General features: G+C 43.8%; 1 protein-coding gene across 3 annotated transcripts in view; it reads right to left on the bottom strand.

The window, feature by feature from the left end:
* Window positions 1-1742: 1742 nt before the first annotated feature.
* Window positions 1743-25678, bottom strand: part of FAM210A (family with sequence similarity 210 member A) — a 39943-nt gene continuing 16007 nt past the window's right edge. For all 3 annotated transcript variants that reach the window (XM_073590033.1, XM_073590031.1, XM_073590032.1), the window contains exons 4-5: window positions 15840-15951; window positions 1743-3508 (exon numbers count right to left, since the gene is read on the bottom strand). In XM_073590033.1, the coding sequence (XP_073446134.1) occupies window positions 3242-3508; window positions 15840-15951 (379 nt within the window). In that variant the 3' untranslated portion in view covers window positions 1743-3241. The remainder of the gene's footprint in view (window positions 3509-15839; window positions 15952-25678) is intronic.

Below are 25678 nucleotides of genomic sequence, written 5' to 3'. Positions count from 1 at the left end.
TGTTCAGAAGTCAGCGACATTTAGGTGGCAAAAATCAACTTTTTCATTCCTATCATGCCACTTTGTATTATTTCTTGAAAAGCACCTGAAGGGTTATTAAACTACCCGACAGCAAAGTTCAGTACGTCAGGAGATGCGGTTTTTAAAATTGTATCACTTTTGGGGCTTTTCCAATATATAGGACCCCTAAAGTCACTTCAAACCTGGATTGGTCCCTAAAAAAATAATTTTGCAAGTTTCCATGAAAAAATGAAAAATTGCTGCTACATTTTTAAACCTCCTAAAATGCTAACAAAAAAAAATACGATTTTACAAAAGGTGCTGATGTAGAACAGACATGTGGGAATTATTATTTACTAAGGTTTTGCTATGGTATGACTATCTGACTTAAAGGAATAAATTATTCAAAGTTTGAAAATTGCTATTTTTTTACATTTGTCAAATTTCTGATTTTTTTTTTATAAATAAACACAAAGCATATCAACTTAAATTTACCATTATCATAAAGTATAATGTGTCACAAAAAAAAAAAATCTCAAAATCACTGGAATTTATTGAAGCAATCCAGAGTTATTATCACAAAGTGACACTGGTCAGATTTTTAAAATTTGGCTGTGTTACTAAGGGGTTAAACAGTGGACTTCCCCCCACAAGTGACCCCATTTTGGAAATTAGACCCCTCAAGTAATTTATCTGTGTGGCGAGCACCTTGAATCCCCAGGTGCTTCACATAGTTTTACAATGTTTATTTGTGAAACTGGTAAAAAAGGAAAAAAAAATCCCACATAACTTTTGTTTTACCTCCAATTTTATTAATTTTCACAAGGATAGCAGGAGGAAATGGGGAACGGATTAAAGTGCCTGGAACGGTGCAGGCACTGCTCCTGGACTGAGTGCCGGGAATCAGCTGGCGATCGCAAAATCACCTGGAAATACAGAGTATGTCCAAGGTTGGTAAGGGGTTAAGTGACATATCACTGGAATCAGTGTCTCTGCCCTTCCGTCATGTTACTCTCAAATGAGATAGCAAAATACCTGGTGACACATTCCTTCTTAAAGGACACCTCTCCTCCCACCAGCCTCCTACTCTTATTTACCAATTAATATAAAGAAGTCTGTACAGAGAAAGTTCAACCTACATCTTACAGCTGTTAGATGTCTGTGGTTAGGGAAAGCGCATTGCTGCTGGAGGGGGATATAGGAAGAGAGACACAGAGATAACGTTGCTGCTTTCTAGTTAGAATCTGTCCTCACTGTAGTGCTGGATTCACAACTACATTGCTTAGTACTGAACTATCCTCTGTGTGCGGTGTATAGGAAACATGAATAGTAGCTTGTCTTTACCCATACTGGAGCTAAGATCAGGAAAAAAAATACTTAGAAATGGACCATGCAGAACGGAAAAGTTCTAAAATTGCAGGATACAAAGCATGGTGGTTAGAAATATCATACAAATTGTTCTGAAAAGTTTTTCAAAAGTTTAGTTATTGTAAAAATCTATATAATAAATTGGTGTGTGTGTGTGTGTGTGGGGGGGGGTCATTATAAACTAAATATAGTCCAAAAAGCAATGGCAAAATATTATATTATTTTGCCCATCAAGAGTAACAACTGTGTGCAAAATAAATGCTTCTTTGTGGTCACAAGGTACAAGTAGTCAGCAGAAAATCTGGAGAAAAGAGACTTCATCATGATTGACAAGATTCTGCTAGAAACCAACAGAAGACGAGGACACGGAGGAAGACTTGTTAGTGCTATAGAAATTTAATTAACAAAATGATGGTAAATAATAAGAATTTCTTAGAATCAGATCCAGCATTACAGACTGAAAACTAAGAGGACATGTAAACACCACATTCCTGAGGGTAAATGCACACTCCGCATATTTCCTGCATATGTTCAGCATACTATGTACCGTTATTAGCCAATTAAATGATATTTACAAAATTTGGAAATCTTCAGCCTGGAAATTGTCATATAATGAGTTTTCATTCTTTTGGCTGTTTTCATCGTGGATTTCAACCTTTCCAAAACAAACCCACATCACAATTCACATGTTACACAAAGCTTTATATCCTGTGGCAAGATTCATAGCAGATATCCAGATGAAAAATTCACCCCGTGTGCAAGTACCAAGTGAAATTACATAGGGTCATTACTCCCTGGGGGGAAGAATATGTGATGATTTTACCAAGCACCTGATTTACTGAATGGAGAAAAGCCAGAGAGCTGGTTATATGGCCATATTAACCATATTGCTTCATACAACCGGCTCGCGGGCACTTCTTATCATTAGTTTCCAATATTGCATCACAATAAGGATGCAATAACCTATAAAAGTTATGACCATATACTTCATAATACAAATAACTTTCTGGTCCAGTTTATTGGGCCACAAGTCTTTCTTATCGTCATATTCCCAGAATGGATAACATGACAAAAAGTGGGTAAATGAGACATCTTATACTGTATCCTACTAGTAGACCTGTCTGGGCCAGGATCAGTTACTGCAACCACGTAGTATAAATAATCCTATAGAGTAATCCTAATCCCATCCTTTTTGTCGTTCTATGGAACATTAATTGTGAATCACTGGCTGCCACCCAGCAGATCTTGTTTTCAGACGGAGAGGCCCGTGGCATTCATCGGGTCGGTGGGTGATGCTGTGTTGCATGATTCCAAAAAACACCGATATGGGGAGAGTCTGATGCACGACAGGTCATTTGCCTACGATTACTTCTGAGAGCTGTGTGCTCTCTCGCGGCACTGATGAGTCCTAGTTGAACCCCAAAATATTAGACAGAGTACAGAAAGTCAAGATCCACATTCCTCGTGGGGATTGACAAAGAATCTCTTAGCAGTTTCTAAATAGCAAGTGATCCACTTGCCAGAATTGAATAGACTAACAGGAAGCTTGCTGTTAGTCTAGTCTCTAAGCAGTTTCACCTGCGGAGTTATTACAACTTGCTGCAGAATGAGACATTAAACATTTCTATTGGATTTCAGTGACAAGCTTCTAGTATGACACCTAACTGTACACATATCTAAGGATGCGACGATAATGGGAAAAGCTGGAGACACGTGTAATGTGTACGATTTCTGCGTCTAAGTGCTCAAAACTAAACAAGTGCAACAATGGACAGAGGACGACAACGTCCGACAGCAAAACGGCTAAAAACAATTGCCGTATTCTGTGCACAACAACAAGAAGAGTCCGCCACGCTGACGATATGAAATCATCTCATTCATTCTTCTTCCGAAAAGTGAGGGAATCTTTGGTTTCTTGTAGCTTTTCAGAGATCCTGTCTTTTGTTTCCTCCATCTTTTCGCTGATCATGTCTCTGGTTTCTTCCATTTTCCCACTAAGACGTTCCTTTGTCTCCTCCATTTTGTCCTGTATATAGTCCTTTACCAATGGTGGCGTGGACAAGTAGCCATATCTCCGCAGATATTTAACACTAATGGAAGTCCCGCCTAATGTTACAGTATATCGGACTGGAGTCGCAATCTGAAGAAATCAAAAAGAAAGAATATATCAGTGTTGTTTCTGCACTTCCACCCACATCGGTAATGATCGCACAACCCAACCAATACAGTATTCCTCTCACACTGAGCAGAAAACTATTCAAAGGAATGAATGGAAAAAAAGGCAGAAAGAGCAACACAAGTCGCCATACTGCAGAAAGTGGAGATGTGAATGGTGCGCTAGAATGACTCCGCACCCATGTCATGCTCATTGTCTCCTTACATTCTGGAATGAAAACAAAACAGAAAATAAAAGACATTGATTTCTATGGAGTCATTCAGGGGAAAAAAGAAAAAAGATGATAAGAATGCCGTGTGTGCGATTAACACAACGCTCAATGCCAATCTTCCTACTAATGTCGCACAACACTTATCTATTAGGATGAGGTTGAAACATACAGTGGTATTGACTGAATAATAGCAGATAGATGGGCCATGTATGGAACAAGAGCACGCTCAGATGGCCATGCCTACTGGTCAATGCCGGGCTGCTCTATATGGGGGTTAAAGGCTTAAAAGACACCTCCAATGAAAGTGATGTGAAATGTATAGTTTTCTATTTCAGACCATAAACAATTGTTGGTCTTTTCCTCAAAAAGGTCAGAAAAAATACATACTGATCCCTTAAAAGGGTTTTCACCCTTCCAACCTTTTTTTTCCTTTTATTAAGTTTGTAATGACAGTGCTAAAAATGCCGCAATAAAATCTCATTACTTCCCCCAGATCCAGCGCTGTATCTCCTACACAGGCAGCAGTGACATCGTTTCAACAGTGCTGCTGCCAATCACCTGCCCAGCGGCTCATGCTGCCTACAATGTCAGCGCCCCCCAGTGGTTGCCACAACGAATCCTCGCAGAGCACAATACACGCGGCGGAAGGATTCACAAGTCTGCAGTCACACACCGACTGCAGACTTCTCATTTTGGACCATCCAACCCCTTTTGATGTATTTTTTTTTCTATTTTAGTGGTAGAAAAAAAAATCTGAACTTCATAAAAAAAAAAAAAAAAAAAAAGGTTTATGCAACCAACTTGTGAATCGCATATTTTTTTTTAAATTTTTTCCATCAACGCTGATAACTTTTTTTGCATTCTTATAGGAGTGGTGCTTGAGACTGAAATACAGCAATTTTGCTGTTTTTTTTTTTCTTTTCCGTGTTTAACGTATGGCTTACATAAATTTTATGTTTGGACAGACTGGACATTTATGGATATGATGATAAACATGCCTCTTGTTTTGTTTTTTTTTTTTAAACTGGGAAAAGGTAGTGGGGGGCGATTTAAAACATTTGTTTCTTTCGTTTGTTTAACTTTTTGTATCCACTTAGGGACCCCCATTGGATTGCCTTTATTGCGGGATATACAGTGGTGCTGGAAATTTTGTGAACCCTTCAGAACTGTCCATATTTCTGCACAAATTTGACCTAATACTATATCAGATTTTCACACACAAGTGCTAGGAGTAGATTTGCGGTGTAGTGTACCCAGAAACATCACAGGGGAAATCTTTTACCAGCTTCTTACACCACGGCTCTGTTCTTGTACATACGGATCCATTTTTTATATACTAGGCAGGGTACAGCAGGAATAGGTCATGGCTAGATCTAATAGTGATCTTACTGCAGCGGACATGTCAGTCACAAAGATTGCCTGTGAAATGCAGACAAGAATCCTATATTGCTTTCATGACAGTAAAACCAACTCTATGGCAAGGATGAAGTTGACATATTCCATTCATTAAGGATTCTGGAGCTTCATTTGACATATACATGCTTCTAGTCCCTTTGCCACAATGGTCTAATTATCAAGATATCCGAGTATCTAGTGGGAAGCCAAGGGAAAAATAATCACATCCTCTGTCAGAAAACTCAAAGCAGGATGTTAGTCAGAGGAAGCTTAACAGATACGTATTGTGACAGATTAAATGTGATGTATTCAGTGGCAAGATAACCATCATTAACACACAATAGCACATGTAATAAAGAAATAATATTCTAGTACAGTGGTTTCCAACATTTTCAGCCCCATGAGCCATAAAAACAGCCTGAAGAACACTTACATGTCCAATGGCATAATGACGTGAGTACGCTTTTATTTCATAGGCACTGCATATATACATTGACAAGGCAGACTGCATTGGGCTGCCAATGTCACTTACCAGGAGCAACATAACTAGGGAAGAAGAAAAGCGCAACAGGGTGTCATCCAAAATAACTAGGTGTTCAAATTGCAGGAAAAAAATACAGATTGTTAATTTACTGTCAGGTGACTGACAGGTGTGGGCCTGAAACAGCTGGTTAAAAGAGGGGAAGGGTACATCCAACATGAGTGGGAAAAAGTGAGGTTGTGGTGGAAGGGGTAATAGACTTGGTGTTTGAGGCGTATGTGGGGTAGGTGGTAATATAACTGAAAGCTATACTTAAGAAACACTAGCTCGTCCTATCCAAAGACAACTTGTGTTACTGGACAGGCTACTGGACTACATTTGGCAGCCGCACAGCGGTACGCCTTGTAGATGAGGGCCAGAGAGAGTTTGTGCTCCAGTGCAAACGTTGCATCAAGTGGCCTCTCCTCCTCTTCCACCACCTTAACATCACACACTGTACAAATCCTTAGAAGTATTACCCCATTTACCCTAGTTTCCCCATGCGCCACAACTCCAACTGCCCAACTGACCCAGAGTACAAATAGTATAATTGCGTACCACGAATGCATGGGACAGGGCTTGAATCAGCATCTTTAGCTTAAACATTAATCAGTAACAGGTGGATGAGTGAAAGGTGTAGGCCTGGTGCTCTGAGAGCCCTGTCAAATTCAGGTAACACAGATGAAGGAGACCCAATTTGAAGTTCAAACATTTCCAAAAATTAGGGGCAGACACTACTAAAGTGGCATAAATTTCTCCTCTATGAGCACCAGGCCTACACCTGTCACTCATTCACCTGTTACTGATCAATGTTTAAGCTAGAAATGCTGGTCCAAGCCCTGCCCCGTGCTGCACAATTATACTATTTGTACTCTGGGTCAATTGATGCCACATTTCCTGGTGTCTGCCCTTATTTTGAGCTGTTTTGGTACGTCCCCCCCCAAAGGTGTTGTGTACGCATTTGGTTTTGCCTCCCAATGAATTCGACGCGGTTCAGGTGTTCGATGATCCGTTTGGCGAACATCTGGCCGTTCGCTTAACCGTGAAAGGTTTGCTCATCTGTAGTCAACAATTAAAAAAATGGAGTGCTGAGTAACTGTATGATGGCCCCACAGGCCTCCCACACACAGTAAGATGGCCCCACAGGCCTCCCACACACAGTAAGATGGCCCCACAGGCCTCCCACACACAGTAAGATGGCCCCACAGGCCTCCCACACACAGTAAGATGGCCCCACAGGCCTCCCACACACAGTAAGATGGCCCCACAGGCCTCCCACACACAGTAAGATGGCCCCACAGGCCTCCCACACACAGTAAAATGGCCCCACAGGCCTCCCACACACAGTAAGATGGCCCCACAGGCCTCCCACACACAGTAAGATGGCCCCACAGGCCTCCCACACACAGTAAGATGGCCCCACAGGCCTCCCACACACAGTAAGATGGCCCCACAGGCCTCCCACACACAGTAAGATGGCCCCACAGGCCTCCCACACACAGTAAGATGGCCCCACAGGCCTCCCACACACAGTAAGATGGCCCCACAGGCCTCCCACACACAGTAAGATGGCCCCACAGGCCTCCCACACACAGTAAGATGGCCCCACAGGCCTCCCACACACAGTAAGATGGCCCCACAGGCCTCCCACACACAGTAAGATGGCCCCACAGGCCTCCCACACACAGTAAGATGGCCCCACAGGCCTCCCACACACAGTAAGATGGCCCCACAGGCCTCCCACACACAGTAAGATGGCCCCACAGGCTTCCCACACACAGTAAGATGGCCCCACAGGCCTCCCACACACAGTAAGATGGCCCCACAGGCTTCCCACACACAGTAAGATGGCCCCACAGGCCTCCCACACACAGTAAGATGGCCCCACAGGCCTCCCACACACAGTAAGATGGCCCCACAGGCCTCCCACACACAGTAAGATGGCCCCACAGGCTTCCCACACACAGTAAGATGGCCCCACAGGCCTCCCACACACAGTAAGATGGCCCCACAGGCCTCCCACACACAGTAAGATGGCCCCACAGGCCTCCCACACACAGTAAGATGGCCCCACAGGCCTCCCACACACAGTAAGATGGCCCCACAGGCCTCCCACACACAGTAAGATGGCCCCACAGGCCTCCCACACACAGTAAGATGGCCCCACAGGCTTCCCACACACAGTAAGATGGCCCCACAGGCTTCCCACACACAGTAAGATGGCCCCACAGGCCTCCCACACACAGTAAGATGGCCCCACAGGCTTCCCACACACAGTAAGATGGCCCCACAGGCCTCCCACACACGCACAATAGGATACCCCCACAAGTACAGACCAACAATGAAAAAAAGAGATACGTCATCGGGATTGCTGTGCCGAGACTCGAACAAAGGTCAAAGGCTGTCCGTTCCACCACTTTTGAGGTTGAGACACTGGGCAGGAGGGTTGTCAGGCTCTTCTGACTCATGGGTGACACACAGTCTTTTGGTTGTCCTAGTCTGTTGGCAAATTTTCCCATGTTGCAATAGGGCAACAATATTTCAAGAAAGTGGCGCTTCAACTGAAAAGTAAGTCAATCTCGTGAACATATTAAAATCATGTCCAATTTTTTTTTTTTTTTTTTTTTACAGTTTTGTGAGGGGAAATGGTTGCTTTAGCATGCCTTGTATATATTTGCATTCCTCTGTGTGGTCTTTGATCTGTGGGCAGCAGCTTAAGGCAAGTGCTTAGTTGGCAAGTGCAGGCTAGTATTGACAACTTGATGTTGGCAATCAGGTAGCAGAGAACATGTCTTCTGCAAGAAGCAGAGAAAGCCCTCTGTCCAACATCCACTTACACATGAGGCAGGAGATTTCCACTATTACTGAAAAGAAGCTCAGCTAACCCAGCGTCGATGATGGAACCTAGCATGGGAAGGACTGACTTTGGTATAAATTAAGGCTTAAAAGGTTGTCTGGTTAAAGGGTATTCATTTTAGGATTATCACCTACCACATAATTGGTAATTGAGTAAAGTAAAGTAGGAAGAACCAATTCTATTAGTCGCTGCCCATTGTTCAAGCTTATCTAGATCCTTCTGAGTCTTTTCACGGTCTTCTCTGGTGTTAGCTACCATATTTCCCTGATCCACCCAGTCAGTGATTCCATCATAGAAGGAAATTAGATTAGTCTGGCATGACTTGTTTGCTATAAACCCATGATGGCTATGCTTAATTACTGTATTCTTATCCAAGTACTTACATACATGCTGTTTAATAATTTGTTCAAAGATCTTGCCTAGTATAGAAGTAAGGCTCACTGGCCTGTAATTTACTAGCTCCATCTTTCTTTTTTTGAAGATAGGGACACCATTTGCCCTTCTCCAATCTTCTGGGACTTCTGCTGTTCTTCAGGATTTTTCAAAAACTCTGGCTAGTCCTGCAATTTCGACTTCAACAGTGGGTACGGAAAGTATTCAGACCCCTTTAAGTTTTTCACTCTGTTTCATTGCAGCCATTTGGTAAAATCAAAAAAGTTCATTTTTTTCTCACCGTACACGCTGCACCACATCTTAACTGAATAAAACAGAAATGTATACCTGCCACAATTCTGTCTCTGAGCTCCTTGGCCAGTTCCTTTGACCTTATGATTCTCATTTGGTCTGACATGCACTGTGAGGTCTTATATAGAGAGGTGTGTGCCTTTGCAAATTAAGTCCTATCAGTTTAATTAAACACTGCTGAACTCCAATGAAGGAGTAGAACCATCTCAAGGATGATCACAAGGAAATGGACAGCATGTGACTTAAATATGAGTATGAACAAAGGGTCTGAATATTTATGACCATGTGATATTTCAGTTTTTCTTTTTTAATACATTTGCAAAAAAAAAAAAAAAATCTACATTTCTGTTTTTTTTTTCCAGTCAAGATGGGGTGCAGAGTGTATATTAATGAGACAAAAATGAACTTTTTTTGAATTTACCAAATGGCTGCAATGAAACAAAGAGTGAAAAATTTAAAGGGATCTGAATACTTTCCGTACCCACTGTAACTCTTTCAGTACCCTAGGATATAATACATCTATAGGCCAGGAGATTTTAACTCATGTAAATTAGCTAAGTGTTGTCTTAACATCTCCCTGTTTACGGATGGAGTGGATTCTTTTAATCTTTCGATGGCACCATGAAGATCTGTTGATGTTACAATTGCTTTCTTAAGGCCCTTTTACATTTAGCGATGCACCAGCGATCCAACCAGCGATCCGACCCGGTCAGGATCGCTGTTGCATCGCTAAATGATCGCTAGTGAGCTTTCATACAGAAAGATCTCACAGCGATGCAGCAGCGACGCAGCGCACGATACTTACCATTCACACACAGCGATCCTGCGTCCTCCCGCCCGCCTCCACGCGTCGCTGGACGTCACAGCAGGAAGCCCAGCAGGAAGCGCCCGACGAGAAATGGAGCCGGACATTCTCGCGCGATCAGCGATGGACAGCGGGGGAGCCGGTCGTTGGTAAGTATCACACATAGCGATATCACTAGCAATATCGCTATAACGTCACAAAACCAGTGACGTTTTAGCGATATTGCTAGCGATATCGCTTAGTGTAAAACCCCCTTTAGAGAACACAGATACAAAGTAGGAATGTAAAAAAGTTCAGCTTTTTCAACAACATTTTTGACCACTTCACTGTTTTCATCCCGTAAAAATCCTATAGCATCTTTGACTTTTCTTTTGACATACCTCCAAAATCCTTTTTTACTGGTTTTGGTCTTCCTTGCAAGTCATCAGACCCCAGCCAGTCCCCATACTTGGCTCCTCACTATATAGACCCTATACCTGTGGCCTCCAGAGAAAGGTGGACATTCCAGCAGCATCTCGCTGTACTCCCTATTTCATGCCAGAATCCTCCACTGCTCTCTGGTAATAAGTCTAGCCAGGGCTGTGGAGTCAAAGTCAAGTCAATTTTGGTGGAGATGGTATAAAATGGACCGACTTGGGCTCCTAGAATCTAATATATAAAGCTGAATGTGTGTGTGTAGGTTTGTATGTATGTATGTATGTATGTATGTATGTGTGTATGTCCGGGATTGGTATCTGCACCGTCGCAGCTACAGCCACAAAATTTGGCACAGTCACACGTCTGGACCCCGAGAGCTTCATAGGCTATGCTGTGGGGCGAAATTTTAACCCCGTGCGTTCCAATTCACCAAACAATTTGGCCTATTATTCTTATCATTTCTATGGTGTTATCCTTCTGTAAAGCTGGAAATAACACAATTTATTACCGTGCCAACACAGACCACCCTCTGACACAGACTGCAGGGGGAGCCCAGTATCACACAGGATAGGATTAGATACACGGCTCAGCAGTCAATATCACACAGGAGAGGATTAGACACATGGCTCAGCAGTCACTATCACACAGGATAGGATTAGATACACAGCTCAGCAGTCAGTATCACACAGGATAGGAATAGATACACGGCTCAGCAGACAATATCACACAGAATAGTATTAGATACATGGCTCAGCAGACAGTATCACAGAATAGGATTAGATACACGGCTCAGCAGTCAGTATCACACAGGATAGGATTAGATACACGGCTGAGCAGTCAGTAACACAGGATAGGATTAGATAAACGGCTGAGCAGTCAGTAACACACAGGATAGGATTAGGTACAAGGCTCAGCAGTCAGTATCACACAGGATAGGGTTAGATACACGGCTCAGCAGACGGTATCACACAGGATAGGATTAGATACACAGCTCAGTAGTCAGTATCACACAGGATAGGAATAGATACACGGCTGAGCAGTCAGTAACACGATAGGATTAGATACACAGCTCAGCAGAATGTATCACACAGGAGAGGATTAGGTACACGGCTCAGCAGTCAGTATCACACAGGATAGGATTAGATACATGGCTCAGCAGTCAGTAACACATGATAGGATTAGATACACAGCTCAGCAGAAAGTATCACACAGGAGAGGATTAGGTACACAGCTCAGCAGACATTATCACACAGGATAGGGTTAGATACACAGCTCAGAAACAGGATGTGCCAAAGGAGAGGACATTTTCATTCCAAGAATTCCACTCATTCCATCTGAATTGTTTTTTTGATTTTAAACGCCTCCAGTTTCCAGTTCAACAGCTATTTGCAATGTCCATTAACAATGCTCAGGGACAGTCCTTGAAAGTAGTAGGGATTGATTTGCAATCTCCATGCTTTTCTCATGGTCAACTTTACGTGGTCTGTTCAAGAGTTGGAACTGCCAAAAATCTGTTCATCTTTGCACCAAAAGGAAAAACCAAAAGTCTTGAATGAGTTGAAAATAAAATACTATCAATACTTGGGTAATCGTTTAGTTAATTTGTGTTGCAAATCTGTAGTGTTGAATATATGATGTGAAATGTTTTTATGTGCAATGTAATCATTATAATTTGCTATAACTAACCACAGTTGGTTACTATGCCCAGACAACGCCGGGCTCTTCAGCTAGTATATAATAAATTGGATACTGTAGTACAATGCTGGATGTGCTGCAAATGTTTTCAGAAGAATTTGGGAAAGTTATGAAATGTCCTATGCATGCCTGTTTAGTTCCTGATCTAAGGATCTCGGCTTTTAGTGGAGATGAATCTGTGCTGCACTTTATGTACATGCTCAGTAGTGAGGCAAAGCTGTGGGGTCGGGAGTCAGGGAAATTGAGGAATCGGAGGTTTGGCTTACCAACTCCATGGCCCTGGTGCTAGTGTTACTACCCTGATTGCTTGTATAAGCTCAAGATTTTCCTGCACTGACTCCTTCGCAGCATATTTCCCAAACAGGGAACAGCCTTCCCTTGGACTAATAATACTGCAAATTTCTTCATATATGTATGTATATATAAATATAAAATAAACACTCTTTTGGGCCATAAAACTGATGCTCGTTCATTGATAAATTCCTCTCTAGGCATTTTACTCAAACTATGCAGCATTTTATTGAAAATGTACTGTAGTCTCACTCTGCCATCTTCCCGCCTTGCCTTGATTGACATATCTCTCACTGTATCCAAATAGAGAGAAGCCTGACTTTCAAACTGAATTGCTGGGGAAAAATATAGTTATCTGTAAGAGGGGAGCCTTTTGGAATTTTATGCTGCCCATGCTTTTGAAATGTTCCCCATTGTCTCAAAGTAATGTCAGTAAGTTTAAAAAAATAGTCAATTTTTTAATCAACAGTACACATAAGTAACTTTTCAATATATCTTATAAATCAGCTTTTTTTCTCCACCATGACTAAACTTTCATTCTCAAAATTTTGAATTCACAAGTAAAATGTGTCTTCAGCGAGCACAGAATTTCCCATTACTTAGATAGGAGATGGCAGTTGGTGACCATAAAGTTCTATGGAGGACTATAATGGTCATGTTCGTAGAACCTGCAGTGGAATGTCTGTCTGCCTCTAGTTCCTCTCTCTTTATAGAACTTTATGAGAACTAACTCTCTCAACAATAGGAAAATTTGAATTGAGAGTTAAACAGGAGTCAAGGAAGGGAAAGAAGCAGATTGCTCTGAAAAAGATTACAACGTTGCTTATTTTCATTTGTACTATAAATTTCAGAAATCAAAACAATGATTATACTTTGAAATTAGCCCCTAGTCTTACTGTGTTTCAGCAATGTGCCTGAGGCTTCCATCTGTATTCCCCTAAAAACAAGATTCAGATGAGCCTGTGATGGGGCCATAGAATACAATGACACCGAGTTCACTTGAACTCTTTGTTTTCTCTTTGAACATGTCCGTTTGTTCGGACAGGCACAGAAACATAGCAGACTACCTTTCTGTGCCCTTCTGAACAAACAGACAAGTTCAGATTAAAATCAAAAGTAGTCTATGGCACAGTTGGCAATTCGTCCAAATCCTGCTTTTAGGAGAATTCCGATAACCCTGGGCTTACTGCAGAAGCACAGTGTGAACCAGACCGCAGACACATACCACTGATTAACCAGACAGGCCAGTACATGGCACTTCTGTATGCTACGGCCCATAATTAATAACTAATCTTCATTTTCAGCACTTTTACTTTTGCACAGGACACACGGTGGATGTACCAACATTAAGCACTGCAGGGTAAGCAGCTTTGATCAAGCTGAAAAGCCTGCTTAACAGTCTAGACATGAGGGAAAGCATGCTGGAACCCGCAGATCGCGGAGCTGCGAGCAGATACAGAAATTACTCAGTTCCAGACTAGTCCCGTGTCCCAGATTAGAATCACACCTGCAAGCCGAACTCAGGGATCTGGCAAAAGTGTGAGAGGAAATCCTTATTCCCTGCCAGATGGAAAGTAAGTGTCTCGTAAGAAGTGAACACAGGGTCTCTCTCTACAGCGAGACAGCAGCAAGCTGAAAGCATTGCCACCCCAATATGCAGGCTGGGTACTGACTATATAGGACATCACGGGGACTAATGGGACTCTTTTGGTGATGTCCTGCTCATACAACTGGAGTCTACGTAGGAAATGAAAAGCCATGACTAATATTAGAGAAGACTGCAGTCAGTGGCACCTCCATTGTGGATGTTTATTGGGAAACTGATAAACTGTAAATGTTCATTAGAGGGGTTGGCCATTACTTGGACACCCCTTATCAATCTGAAGGTTTCCCTCTTATAAAATAACACCACCTTTGGATGTATCACATACATTCGAAGGACATTAGAGCTGCAGCCGCTCTCACCTGCTCCGGTTGGATACGATTTGTCCCAAGGCGGGGAGAGGAATGGCCACAGGGATGTCATGACGTAACAATATCGCGCCATTCCCAGGAGACGCAGTGCTGACACAGCTGGAACAGCACCGGCGGGGACTATAGGTGTTACTACCTTATAAGGAGGAAACATACGGATTGAGAAGGGGTGTCCAAGTAATGGACAACCCCTTTAATGTTAGCTTGGCACTACAGTAACCGGCTGTAATAAGAAAGCCCCCACAGAAAGTGGTCAATTCTTTAGCGCCACTGAACGGAAAATGAAGCATTAACAAATTCATTAAAAAGGAGTTTTCTAGGAACGATTTTTTTTTTTAAATTCATAAGCTCCCACTGAATCAAAATAATTAGGAGATTACTGCCCATCCTCTGCTCCGGTGCTTGCTCTTTACCGCCTCCTCCGGTCTTTGGAGACAGGCTGCTGCAGTGGTGCCATGACAACAGCGCTGCTGAGCACAGTGATTAGCTGCAGCGCTGTTGTCATGGAATCATTGCTGGCGTTGATCAACAAAGACCTGAATCGGTGGTAAAGACCGAGCACTGGAGCAGGTAAGGGTCAGTAAATCTCACTTTATTTCTACTGCACAGTGGGAACCTAAAAAGTAAAAAGTTTCATTCTTGGAAAACCCCTGTAAAGCAGAATTGTGTTGTCTGTGTAAGGTGATGATATTCCGACAGCCAATCACAGGCGAGAGTGATAGATTTGAATGCATCCCCTGCTTTGTGCTCAGTTTGAAAATGTCTTGGATAACCCCTTTAAGGATGTGCTATAAACAAGTTTCCAAATCAGACATCTTGTTTACGCCCAATGATAAAGCCTCTACATCCATTTCTAGCTGGTGTACAATGTTTAGGTTGGTCCCTACATGCCACTCTGCTTCCCAATGATGCAACCAGAGGGAATTTTCTCTAAAAGCATGCGTCAACGTCAAAGATTTGTGAGAATCAAAAAAAAAAAAAAAAAAAAAAAAAAAGACAATGAAGACAGACCCCTTACTACACCCCCACCAGCCCCGACTCATCACCATGACTCCTCTACCACCGGGCTGTCAAACTTGCCAGTGTTATAATGAGCAGGCAATAATGTGGCTTTGTTATAGAAATATAGCCCGACAAAAAGGGGATTTAGTATGTACTGGCCACGGCGCAGAATGACTGAGGGGCATACTGAGATAATTGATGGCAAGTTAGCATTAATCCGAACTTTGATTGTGGAGGGGAATGAATACGGGTCACAGACAAGCAAGCCAGTGACTGAAGGTGGTCTGTGCGTCCAGAGGTCCCAGGCATTGCTACACATTCCTCCATATGACGGCTTTATTAGTTTGTCATGTCAGGTAATGGGGCAGAGTCTAATGCTGGAAACTGACCACCCGAGCATGCAACAGAACTCGCTGACCACCCCGTGTACCCGGAAATCCCTACCTTATACAAGGCGTACGCTGTCAGGACATTTCCGCTCTCAGAATTCTTAAGAATGTTCACTATACTTTCAGGCAATCCAACCCACTCCAGGAAAGGAACCACATTGATTCCCCTATTCGGAAAAAAAAAAAAAATAATAAAAAATATTAAGCCAAATAATAATAGTAAAATAAATAAATGAATGACCTTAATCTTGTACAATGTATGGCAATACACATCAGTTGTGTGGTTCTGCACATCAGAACTATACTACAGTCAGATGGAGTCCTGCAGACGGAAGCTGAACCGGGTAGAAGAGCGTTACTTATGGGCAAAGATCTCCCTCTGCTGGCTCTTAGGATTCATGGCTGGTGAGGACATTAAGCCGCAAGGAAATTCCAAGTCTATGACTGTATATCATAATCCCACAATACAATTACTGTGCATGGAAAAAAATGCTAAATATTGGTTAGTAAAAGTCAGTACTGTAAGCCCTATCCTATGTATCCGCAGAATTACAGTAGACTGGAATTACACAGTGCTCCGCTACCCACAGATAGATGGGAGTTTACTCCTGTTTAAAAAACAAAAAAAGTTGTATCTAAAGTTACACACAGTGACATGACTTTATAAAGGACTGATGACATGCTATAAATGTCATTTTTACCTCTTGAATCTGGAGAGATTTTTACTTTGTTCTTGTAAGTCTCAATTACTGTATCTGCCCCCTCTTTCCTATATTAAGTCTAGGTTGACAACTAGATGTAGTCATCAAGAAAACATCAATAAAGTTAAAGAACACGCCCACTTGGCTAAGAAGAGGGATCCATATATTAGCAATGGAGATATGCAGGAAGAAAAGCAAAACATGGCCAAATTCAGGAGAACTGCGGTATCTACACAAAAAAAATGGCAACAACAAGTGTGGTTACAAAGAAATAAGAATTAAAGCACAATTCCAGATTCGGGCCAGGTCCACACGAGCACTTCTGACGGTCTGGATACATACCGCCACGCTCAGACTGTCCTGCAATTACAACTGCACGTGTTTACGACTTTGTAAGATGGGTCGGAAATCCGCGGTCAGTAGGGGCATTGTGGGTCTATTGCAGGCTATAAAATACACTTCTGTGTACTCGGCCTAAAAGGTCAGCACAAAACAAGCCCTAAAGGAGCGTGAACATTAAGAACAGGCTAAGGATAAAACAAATTACCAGAAAAAAATAGATAATTTGCACGAACAAGAAAACGTTAATCTGAAGCCCAACTCCTATAAATGGTAAAGGAGGCATTCTGGACAGTCTGTAGAAGTGATGGTCACTTGGGAAAATTTACATTTTCCTCCTTAAGCATGTCATGTAGTTTTGACTCAGGTTTGTACCCCCTCCCATCTCAGTTCTCCTGAACCATCTTGAAAGCTTCAGTTTTCATGAATCAGCTAAGAAGATTGTATCCCGGTAAGGAGAAATAAGGCGACCGAGAGTGCAGCGAGACCCGGAGAGTGTGAAGAGCGGTGATGTCACTGAACACTGGATCCTGGAGAAGACAGCGGTAGGTGAGTGGGTGTGAGTAACATACACTGATTTAGGGAAATACAAGGATCATAGGAGGGCTTCCTTAAGAGTCTATGGATAAAAAATTGAGTTACCTGCTTTAATGAAAAAGGTGGTGCGAAAAAAGAAAATGGGACGCAACCAAGATGACACGCGAGAAGAAAACCTATTGAAAAGACATGTATGATCAGCTGATGTTCATGGTGAAATCAGAAGAAATAATTGACGGGAAGCTTTGCAAGTGTACATGAAAATTAGATCTAGTGAGGTCCTTTCACGTGTGCTTAAAGGGTCTTCTGACTTTTAGGATTGCTACTTCCATTAGGTGGCACTAGAGTTCTAGTCCTCTTCCTCTCTGAAGAGACGATTTGCATAATTTGCTTAAAGGGTTGTTACACTACTTTGCTATGGATCACCTATCAGATCTACCACCAATCGGCTGTTCACAGTGCTGCATGTAAGCAATTGAGAAACTGAACAGCACAGTTCCATCAACTCTATAGTGCCCGCTACTCGGTACTGCACATCCATCCCTATGCATTTATTTTAAGAAGGATTTTAGTAATAGTTTCTTTTAAAAATTGCAAACATTTTGAAGAAAAGAAGAGAAGCTTCTTCTGGCTCTCAACAGTGAATATGCAGTTGATAGCGCTGGCCGGATACAAGCATTTGTGGAGCTGAACAGCACAGTGTCATTATATTCAGCAGCCAGAGCCGGGTACTGCAGGTCCACCTCCAATTCAGCTGGATCTGAGTAGCTATGGAGCTGATCAGCACAGTGTCATTATATTCAGCAGCCGAAGCCAAGTACTGCAGGTCCGCTCTAATTCAGCTGGATCTAAATAGTTATGGAGCTGATCAGCACAGTGCCATTATAGTCAGCAGCCGAAGCCAAGTACTGCAGGTCCGCTCTAATTCAGCTGGATCTAAATAGTTATGGAGCTGATCAGCACAGTGCCATTATATTCCGCAGCCGGAGCCAAGTACTGCAGGTCCGCTCTAATTCAGCTGGATCTAAATAGTTATGGAGCTGATCAGCACAGTGCCATTATAGTCAGCAGCCGAAGCCAAGTACTGCAGGTCCGCTCTAATTCAGCTGGATCTAAATAGTTATGGAGCTGATCAGCACAGTGCCATTATAGTCAGCAGCCGAAGCCAAGTATTGCAGGTCCGCTCTAATTCAGCTGGATCTAAATAGTTATGGAGCTGATCAGCACAGTGCCATTATATTCCGCAGCCGGAGCCGGGTACTGCAGGTCCGCTCTAATTCAGCTGGATCTAAATAGTTATGGAGCTGATCAGCACAGTGCCATTATATTCCGCAGCCGGAGCTGGGTACTGCAGGTCCGCTCCAGTTCAGCTGGATGTAAGTAGTTGCGGAGCTGATCAGCACAGTGCCATTATAGTCAGCAGCCGGAGCTGGGTACTGCAGGTCCGCACCAATTCAGCTGGATGTAAGAAGTTGTGGAGCTGAATAGCACAGCTCTGTTAACTGTTTGGTGGCCACTAAACCAGTGACAGAGCCATGCTATTCAGCTCCGCAAACACATCAAACTACCACCAGCGCTGGGTGTCACCTCACCCCTCAAACTAGCACTGATGCTTTTTCTCAAGGATCGATCACTAATATCAGAGCATTGGAACAACGCTTTAACAGTAGATTCTCCAACAAATTACTAAATTTGTTGACCACGTTGCTCCTTCAATCTGCTGAAGCCACGTGACCAAACACCATATCTGGAAGTTGCGGCAGTTTGTGGTGAAATGTAAGCGGTTTTACTAAACAGTAATTGGCTGCACAGAAAAAAATAAAATAAAAAAAGTAATGCAATTCGGGTACTTTCACACATCACTTTAGATGCAGTTTTTGACACCAATGTCTGGAGTGGATTGTAAAAGGGAGTGGAAATAGCAAAAGATTTACTATTTGAAAAAAATCAAGTAAAGCGGCAAAGGTAAAAGCGAAATAAAACTCCCCAAACCCGGCGAGTGGAAACAAAGCGAGATCCACATTGTCAGGACACAACACAATCCGCTGTCTGAGGAAAAGACCTGATATTTTAATAGCTGGGATATATAATGCAAAGGAGGACGCTAAGTTTAGACTGACATTTGCGATCAGTAGCAGCTAGAAAGGGCAATAATGCCAGCTGGTTGAGGGGTAACGAAAACAAACACTAGCACTATAATATGCGCTGATGTCAAGCACTCGGCTCTCCAGCTGCAGACGGGCTATGTGGAGGCAGCGGATGAGGGGCGCACACACGAAACTGGAGTCTAAAGCAGAAACAGATGTGGGAACAGACACAAACTGTCTCCAACATGGTACATTAAGTCATTTTCAGTGCAGAAACATAAGTGAAGAGTATAAGCAGCTACACATGGGCTAAAGCTCAGCACAGTGTTTGACCGCAGGATCTCCAGGCCCCTGTACTCCCCTCTCCCCTATGAAACACACACGGCCCACAGCCTGCAGTGAGCTGTCGGCACAGGACAGGGATCTGCATTGTTGATATGCTTAGCTCACAGAAGATTAGTCTTGTCTAGACTGGTTACATTGTAGCAAATCCTCACCCGTCTGAACTATAAGTTATGTACAAGCTTTCCGCCTCTGGGTGTAAGCAAACGGAAGAGAAAGAAATGGTGAAGAATGAAAACTGTTCACCTTATTTATCAAAAATGTGTAACATGGACCACAGGTACGTGAATGCTCATCTGCCCAACGACAGCATGCACGCTCAGCAAAGCCTCCATGTTTATGTCAAAGGGAAGACAGGAATAAGAGGGGAGTGCATTGATTTCATTATTGTTTCCGACAAATTATTGGACTTGTTGAAATCCAACATGCCTAACCCCCTTTTCCACTGCATCGCCATGCACTGCGCTTGGTCACAGCTTATATTTTACGACAGTTCACGGCAGTGTAAACATAAAAAAATGTTATGGGATTAAAAGTGGAAAAAAAAATAGCTTTTTGTGGATTATCCTCCATGAAATAAGCTGCATTTACACTAAAAGATAATTGCGAACAAGTGATCTTAAAAACGCTCATTTTATTATTGGAAACAAGCTGCCAATCACCAGATGAACAAGCAAAACGCTCATTCATCTGGTGAAATAATCTTTTGAGCAGAGCAAATGATCATCATTCTCAGCAGTGCATGATCCTGTGTAATCAGGAATCACACTGTAGATAAATATGGCAGCCTATAGGCACTGAGCAATCTACTGTGCATCGTTTACTGCAGTCTGCCCATGTGAAGCTTTACCCAACGGTAGTTGTTTAGTGCCACTGCTCAGTCTGTGTAAACAGGCCCATAGAAAGGATTGGCAAGTCCTATGTGGCTATGCATGGAGCGGGCTCAGGAGCTGAGCAAACACCATACCCACCTTCTGCCTTTAACAGCAGAGATCAGTTCTCCAATTGCGGCTTTTACATCATTGACAGAGGAATACATTAGCCACCGTTCAAGGGATATTGGAGTCACATCCATCATCACCCCTGTCAACACAATTGCAAGGTGACAATGCTTTACCATGCAGAAGGCCTCCACTGCTACACTCTTTGTACTCCTGTGAAGACCAGGCAAAGGCTGCGCTTCATAGGAGACATTGATTTTAGCCATATACTGCAATATATGGAAATACCATCAGACAGTCACAGGTTCAAGTCCCCTAAGGCCGGTTTCACATTAGCGCATTTTCAGCGCGCGCACGGCCGGGGGTAGCTCCGCCCCCGAGCCGGCTCTCTGCCCGGCGTGCCCGCCCCTTGCTTGTAGCGCCGCCTACTAGCGGACAGCGGCGCCTGCGATCGGCGCACCCTATCTTTAGCATAGGGTGCGCAGATCGTGCGCAGGCCGTGCGCTAGTTGCGCTTTGACCTGCGCTGCGCACTTTTGACGGTGCGCCGTGCGCGCCAAAATCCGAAAAGTTTGATTTTGGCGCGCACGGCGCACCGTCAAAAGTGCGCAGCGCAGGTCAAAGCGCAACTAGCGCACGGCCTGCGCACGATCTGCGCACCCTATGCTAAAGATAGGGTGCGCCGATCGCAGGCGCCGCTGTCCGCTAGTAGGCGGCGCTACAAGCAAGGGGCGGGCACGCCGGGCAGAGAGCCGGCTCGGGGGCGGAGCTACCCCCGGCCGTGCGCGCGCTGAAAAAGCGCTAATGTGAAACCGGCCTAACACAACTAAAAAAACAAAAAACAGTTTCTAGAAATATAAATAGGATATAAAAAAAACAAAAAAACAATTAGAACCCACACATTTTCCTCTTTTAAAGTGAGAGAATTATGATTTTTCTCATCAATGCAAACCCCCTCCCCCTAAAAAAACCCAAAACAAAGTCATATGTACCCCAACATAGTAACACTAAAACTCCTAGCTCAATAAGGAGAATTCAAGCCCTTACACAGCTCTATGATAGATCAAAAATGTTATGGGATACAAAGTTTTTTTTCTGCAGCATTTCTTTTAAGGTGTTCTAATGTGAAACTATAGATCAGAGTACAGCAATTAATTTTTCCAAGGGGACACATATACAGTACTGTGAGGGTTGGGCAGGATACACTTAATTCTGCTCATTATGTTAATTTTGTTCATTATTAATGGATAAAAATTAAGTCTATTGACTAGCTGTTACTGTTAATACAAGTAGGGCTTACTGTAACATTCTGTACCTGTAACAGCTAATCAAAACCATATAATTTTCTGATTTTTATAACGTTTGTAAATTATACTCCTCAACCATTGTACTTTGACCAATGGCTCCTCCACAGTGGTCACACACAGTATGAAGTCCCCACACAGCTCCTCAAACAGTATTGTCTCTTCATATAGTATGTCACCAGACCCCTCTACACTGTATAATGTTCCCACCAAGTCCTCCTACACAGTATAATATCCCCACAATATCCCTACACAGTATGATGTCCTGACAACTCCCCACGCAGAATGATGTCCTAACACAGCCCCCTTGCATAGTATGACGTCCCCACACAGACCTCTACATAATATGATGTCCCCACAAAGCCCCTATACAGTATTATATCCCCACAAAGCATAATGTCCCCACACAGCATGATGCCCCAAAAAAGCCCCTTTCGCCATCATGATGTCCCCACACAGAATAACATCCTCCTCACACAGCCCGCCTACAAGAGAGGACGTCCCCACAGAGTCATGTCCCCACCTAGGCCCCTTGCACAGCACCATGTCCCCACCCAGGCCCCTTGTTCAGCACCATGTCCCCACCCAGGCCCCTTGCGCAGCATCATGTCCCCACCCAGGCCCCTTGTGCAGCACCAAGTCCCCACACAACCCCCTGGACAGTTTCCCTAAGTGTACTATCAATAAAAAAATAAAAATAAAGCTACTCACCATTCCCTGGCTGCTCTGGCCCCGTAGTGCTGGACGCCACTGTATCCAAATGAACAGCCAAAAATCTGCATATGGTCTGACCCACACTTTGTCCAGATCTGAGTTGGAAGAGGTAGGACCCATTCCTATCATATACTCATGGCATATACTGAACATATGTAACATGGGTATATCACTTTAAGAAGATAGTAGAAACTGTCCTTGAATAATTTTAGTGACTAGACAATAAGGACCTTTGCAGGACTCCGTACCACATACCGTATATACTCGTGTATAAGCCGACCCCCTAATTTTGCCACAAAAAACTGGGAAAACTTATTGACTCTAGTATAAGCCTAGGGTAGAAAATGCAGCAGCTACTGGTAAATTTAAAAAATAAAAATAGATACCAATAAAAGTAAAATTAATTGAGACATTAGTAGGTTAAATGTTTTTGAATATCTATATTGAATCAGGAGCCATACAGCCATAATGTTCCATACAGTTCATGATAGCCCCATAAGATGTTCCATACAAAATACACCCTATATAATGCTGCACAAAGGTTAATAATGGCCCCATAAGATGCTCCATAGAATAATATGCCCCATATGCTGCTCCATAAAGGTAAAGGCCCCATAAGATGTTCCATAGATTATGCCCCCATAAGATGCTCCATAGATTATTCCCCCATATGCTGCCCCCGTAAGATGCTCCATAGATTATTTCCCCATAAGATGCTCCATAGATTATTCCCCCATATGCTGCCCCCATAAGATGCTCCATAGATTATTCCCCTATATGCTGCCCGCATAAGTATCACGCTTACCCTTATCTGCAGGATGGTAGCGTGACCGGTTAGCGGTCCCGGCGTAGGAACACGGACCACGGGGCTGTCAGCAGCATAGGCTGGAATATCGCAGGACCTGTGGAGGGGGCAGAGCGCTTGCAGAAGCACTCAGAAGCTGTAGGACCTAGCACCACGTGACCTGTGACGTCAGAGGGGGTGGAGCTTATCGCAGGGACGCTGAAGTGACAGGCAGAGGGCTCAGAAAGCCAGGAGTTTACACAGTAGCGATGGTCGGGCAAGCCAGAAGTCATACACAGGAGAATCAATGCGGTACAGAGTCAGGCAGAACAAGAATGGTCAGGGAAGCAGGAGGTCAGGCACGGGTCAGGCTGCACGGTACAAAATCAGAAAGTCAGAGAGTAGTCTTGGGAAGCCAAAGATCAGAAACACGGGTCGGGCTGCACGGTACAAAATCAGAAAGCCAAGAGACAGAAACCAAAATCCAGACCAGGTCATACACACAACAAACACAGAAAACAGGCGAGAGGCACTTAGCAAAGGCAGGGTCGGACACACTCAGGTATGAAGTATAAACGACAGGGAAGGTTGCTCGCCTGTGGCCATAAATACCCTCCCTGAGACCGAAGAGAGGCTCCAAGCATTAACCCTTCGCTTGTCAGACCAAAATTCCAGATACCATGACATTTAACCCTTTGCTTGTCAGACCAAAATTCCAGATACCATGACAGTACCCCCCCCTCAACGGGGGGCCTCCGGACCCCCAGGTCTTCCTGGGTATCGAGCATGATATGCCCTGACCAGACGATCTGCGTGTACTGATCTGGCCGGTACCCAGGACCGATCCTCCGGGCCATACCCTTTCCAATGGACGGGGTACTGCAAAGAGCCACGAACCCATCGAGATTGCACAATTTTTTGCACCTCGAACTCCATGTGGCCGTCCACCGATATCGGCGGTGGTAGAGGAGTACGTTCCTCTCTTACTGAACCTACAGGCTTAAGCAAAGACCTATGAAAAACGTTGTGAACCATCAGGGAGGATGGGAGACGTAGCCGATAAGTTAACGGATTAATCACCTCCGTTATGACGTAGGGACCAATAAATTTGGGACCCAACTTTGCTGATGGCAATTTTAACGTTATATTCCGTGTTGAGAGCCACACCTTGTCCCCACACTGCAAGTCCTGACCCGGACCCCTCTTTCTATCAGCAAAACGTTTGTACCTTCCCTGAGCCTTTTCAATACTTGCGCGAACCCTTGACCATAACCCACTGATCTGCCTAACCGAATCCTCTACCCCTGGACAATTTGAGTCCAACCGCGAAAACTCACCAAAATGAGGGTTCAATCCAAGATTAACAAAAAAAGGTGACCTACTGGTGGACTGGTTAATTCGGTTATTAAAGGCGAACTCCGCCAATGGTAATGCATCACACCAGTCGTCTTGCAGTGTTGAAGTCAAACATCGAAGGATTTGTTCCAAAGACTGGTTGGTGCGCTCCGTTTGGCCATGACTCTCCGGGTGGTAGGCTGAGGAAAAAGACAAACATATCCCCAACTTCCTACAGAACGCTCGCCAAAATTTCGCCCCCTATCCGAAACGATATTGATAGGTACCCCATGGAGACGAATGATTTGGGAAAGGAAGTGTTTAGAAAGGACCTCGGCAGACGGTGGTTTCGACATGGGTATGAAATGTGCCATTTTTGAAAACCTATCTACTACTACCCAAATGACGGGATTACCCTTGGAGGGGGGGGGGGGGGGGGGGGGGGGAGGTTGGTAATGAAATCCATGGACAAATGGGTCCATGGTCTTTCTGGAATTGGCAGCGGTACCAATTCCCCGGCTGGCCGGCAATGAGAGCTCTTAGAACGGGCGCACACCCCACAGGCCATGACATATCCCTTAATTTCTGAACACATTGATGGCCACCAAAACATTCTCTTTACTGCCTCACAAGTGGCCGTAATACCTGGGTGGGCCCCCAACTTAGAATCGTGAAACTCTCATAAGAGCTTGGACCGTAAGACCTGTGGTACAAACAATTTATTAGGCGGCTTGGCCCTTGGAGCTAAAGATTGAGCCCCCACAATCTCCCGCTCCAACTTTGACGAAAGCTCGGCTATCACCACACCGGG

Source organism: Dendrobates tinctorius, unplaced genomic scaffold (genome assembly GCF_039654945.1).
Source record: "Dendrobates tinctorius isolate UK_male_01 unplaced genomic scaffold, ASM3965494v1 ptg000115l, whole genome shotgun sequence".
Taxonomy (NCBI): domain Eukaryota; kingdom Metazoa; phylum Chordata; class Amphibia; order Anura; family Dendrobatidae; genus Dendrobates; species Dendrobates tinctorius.
This window is presented reverse-complemented; position numbering and strand designations above follow the sequence as displayed.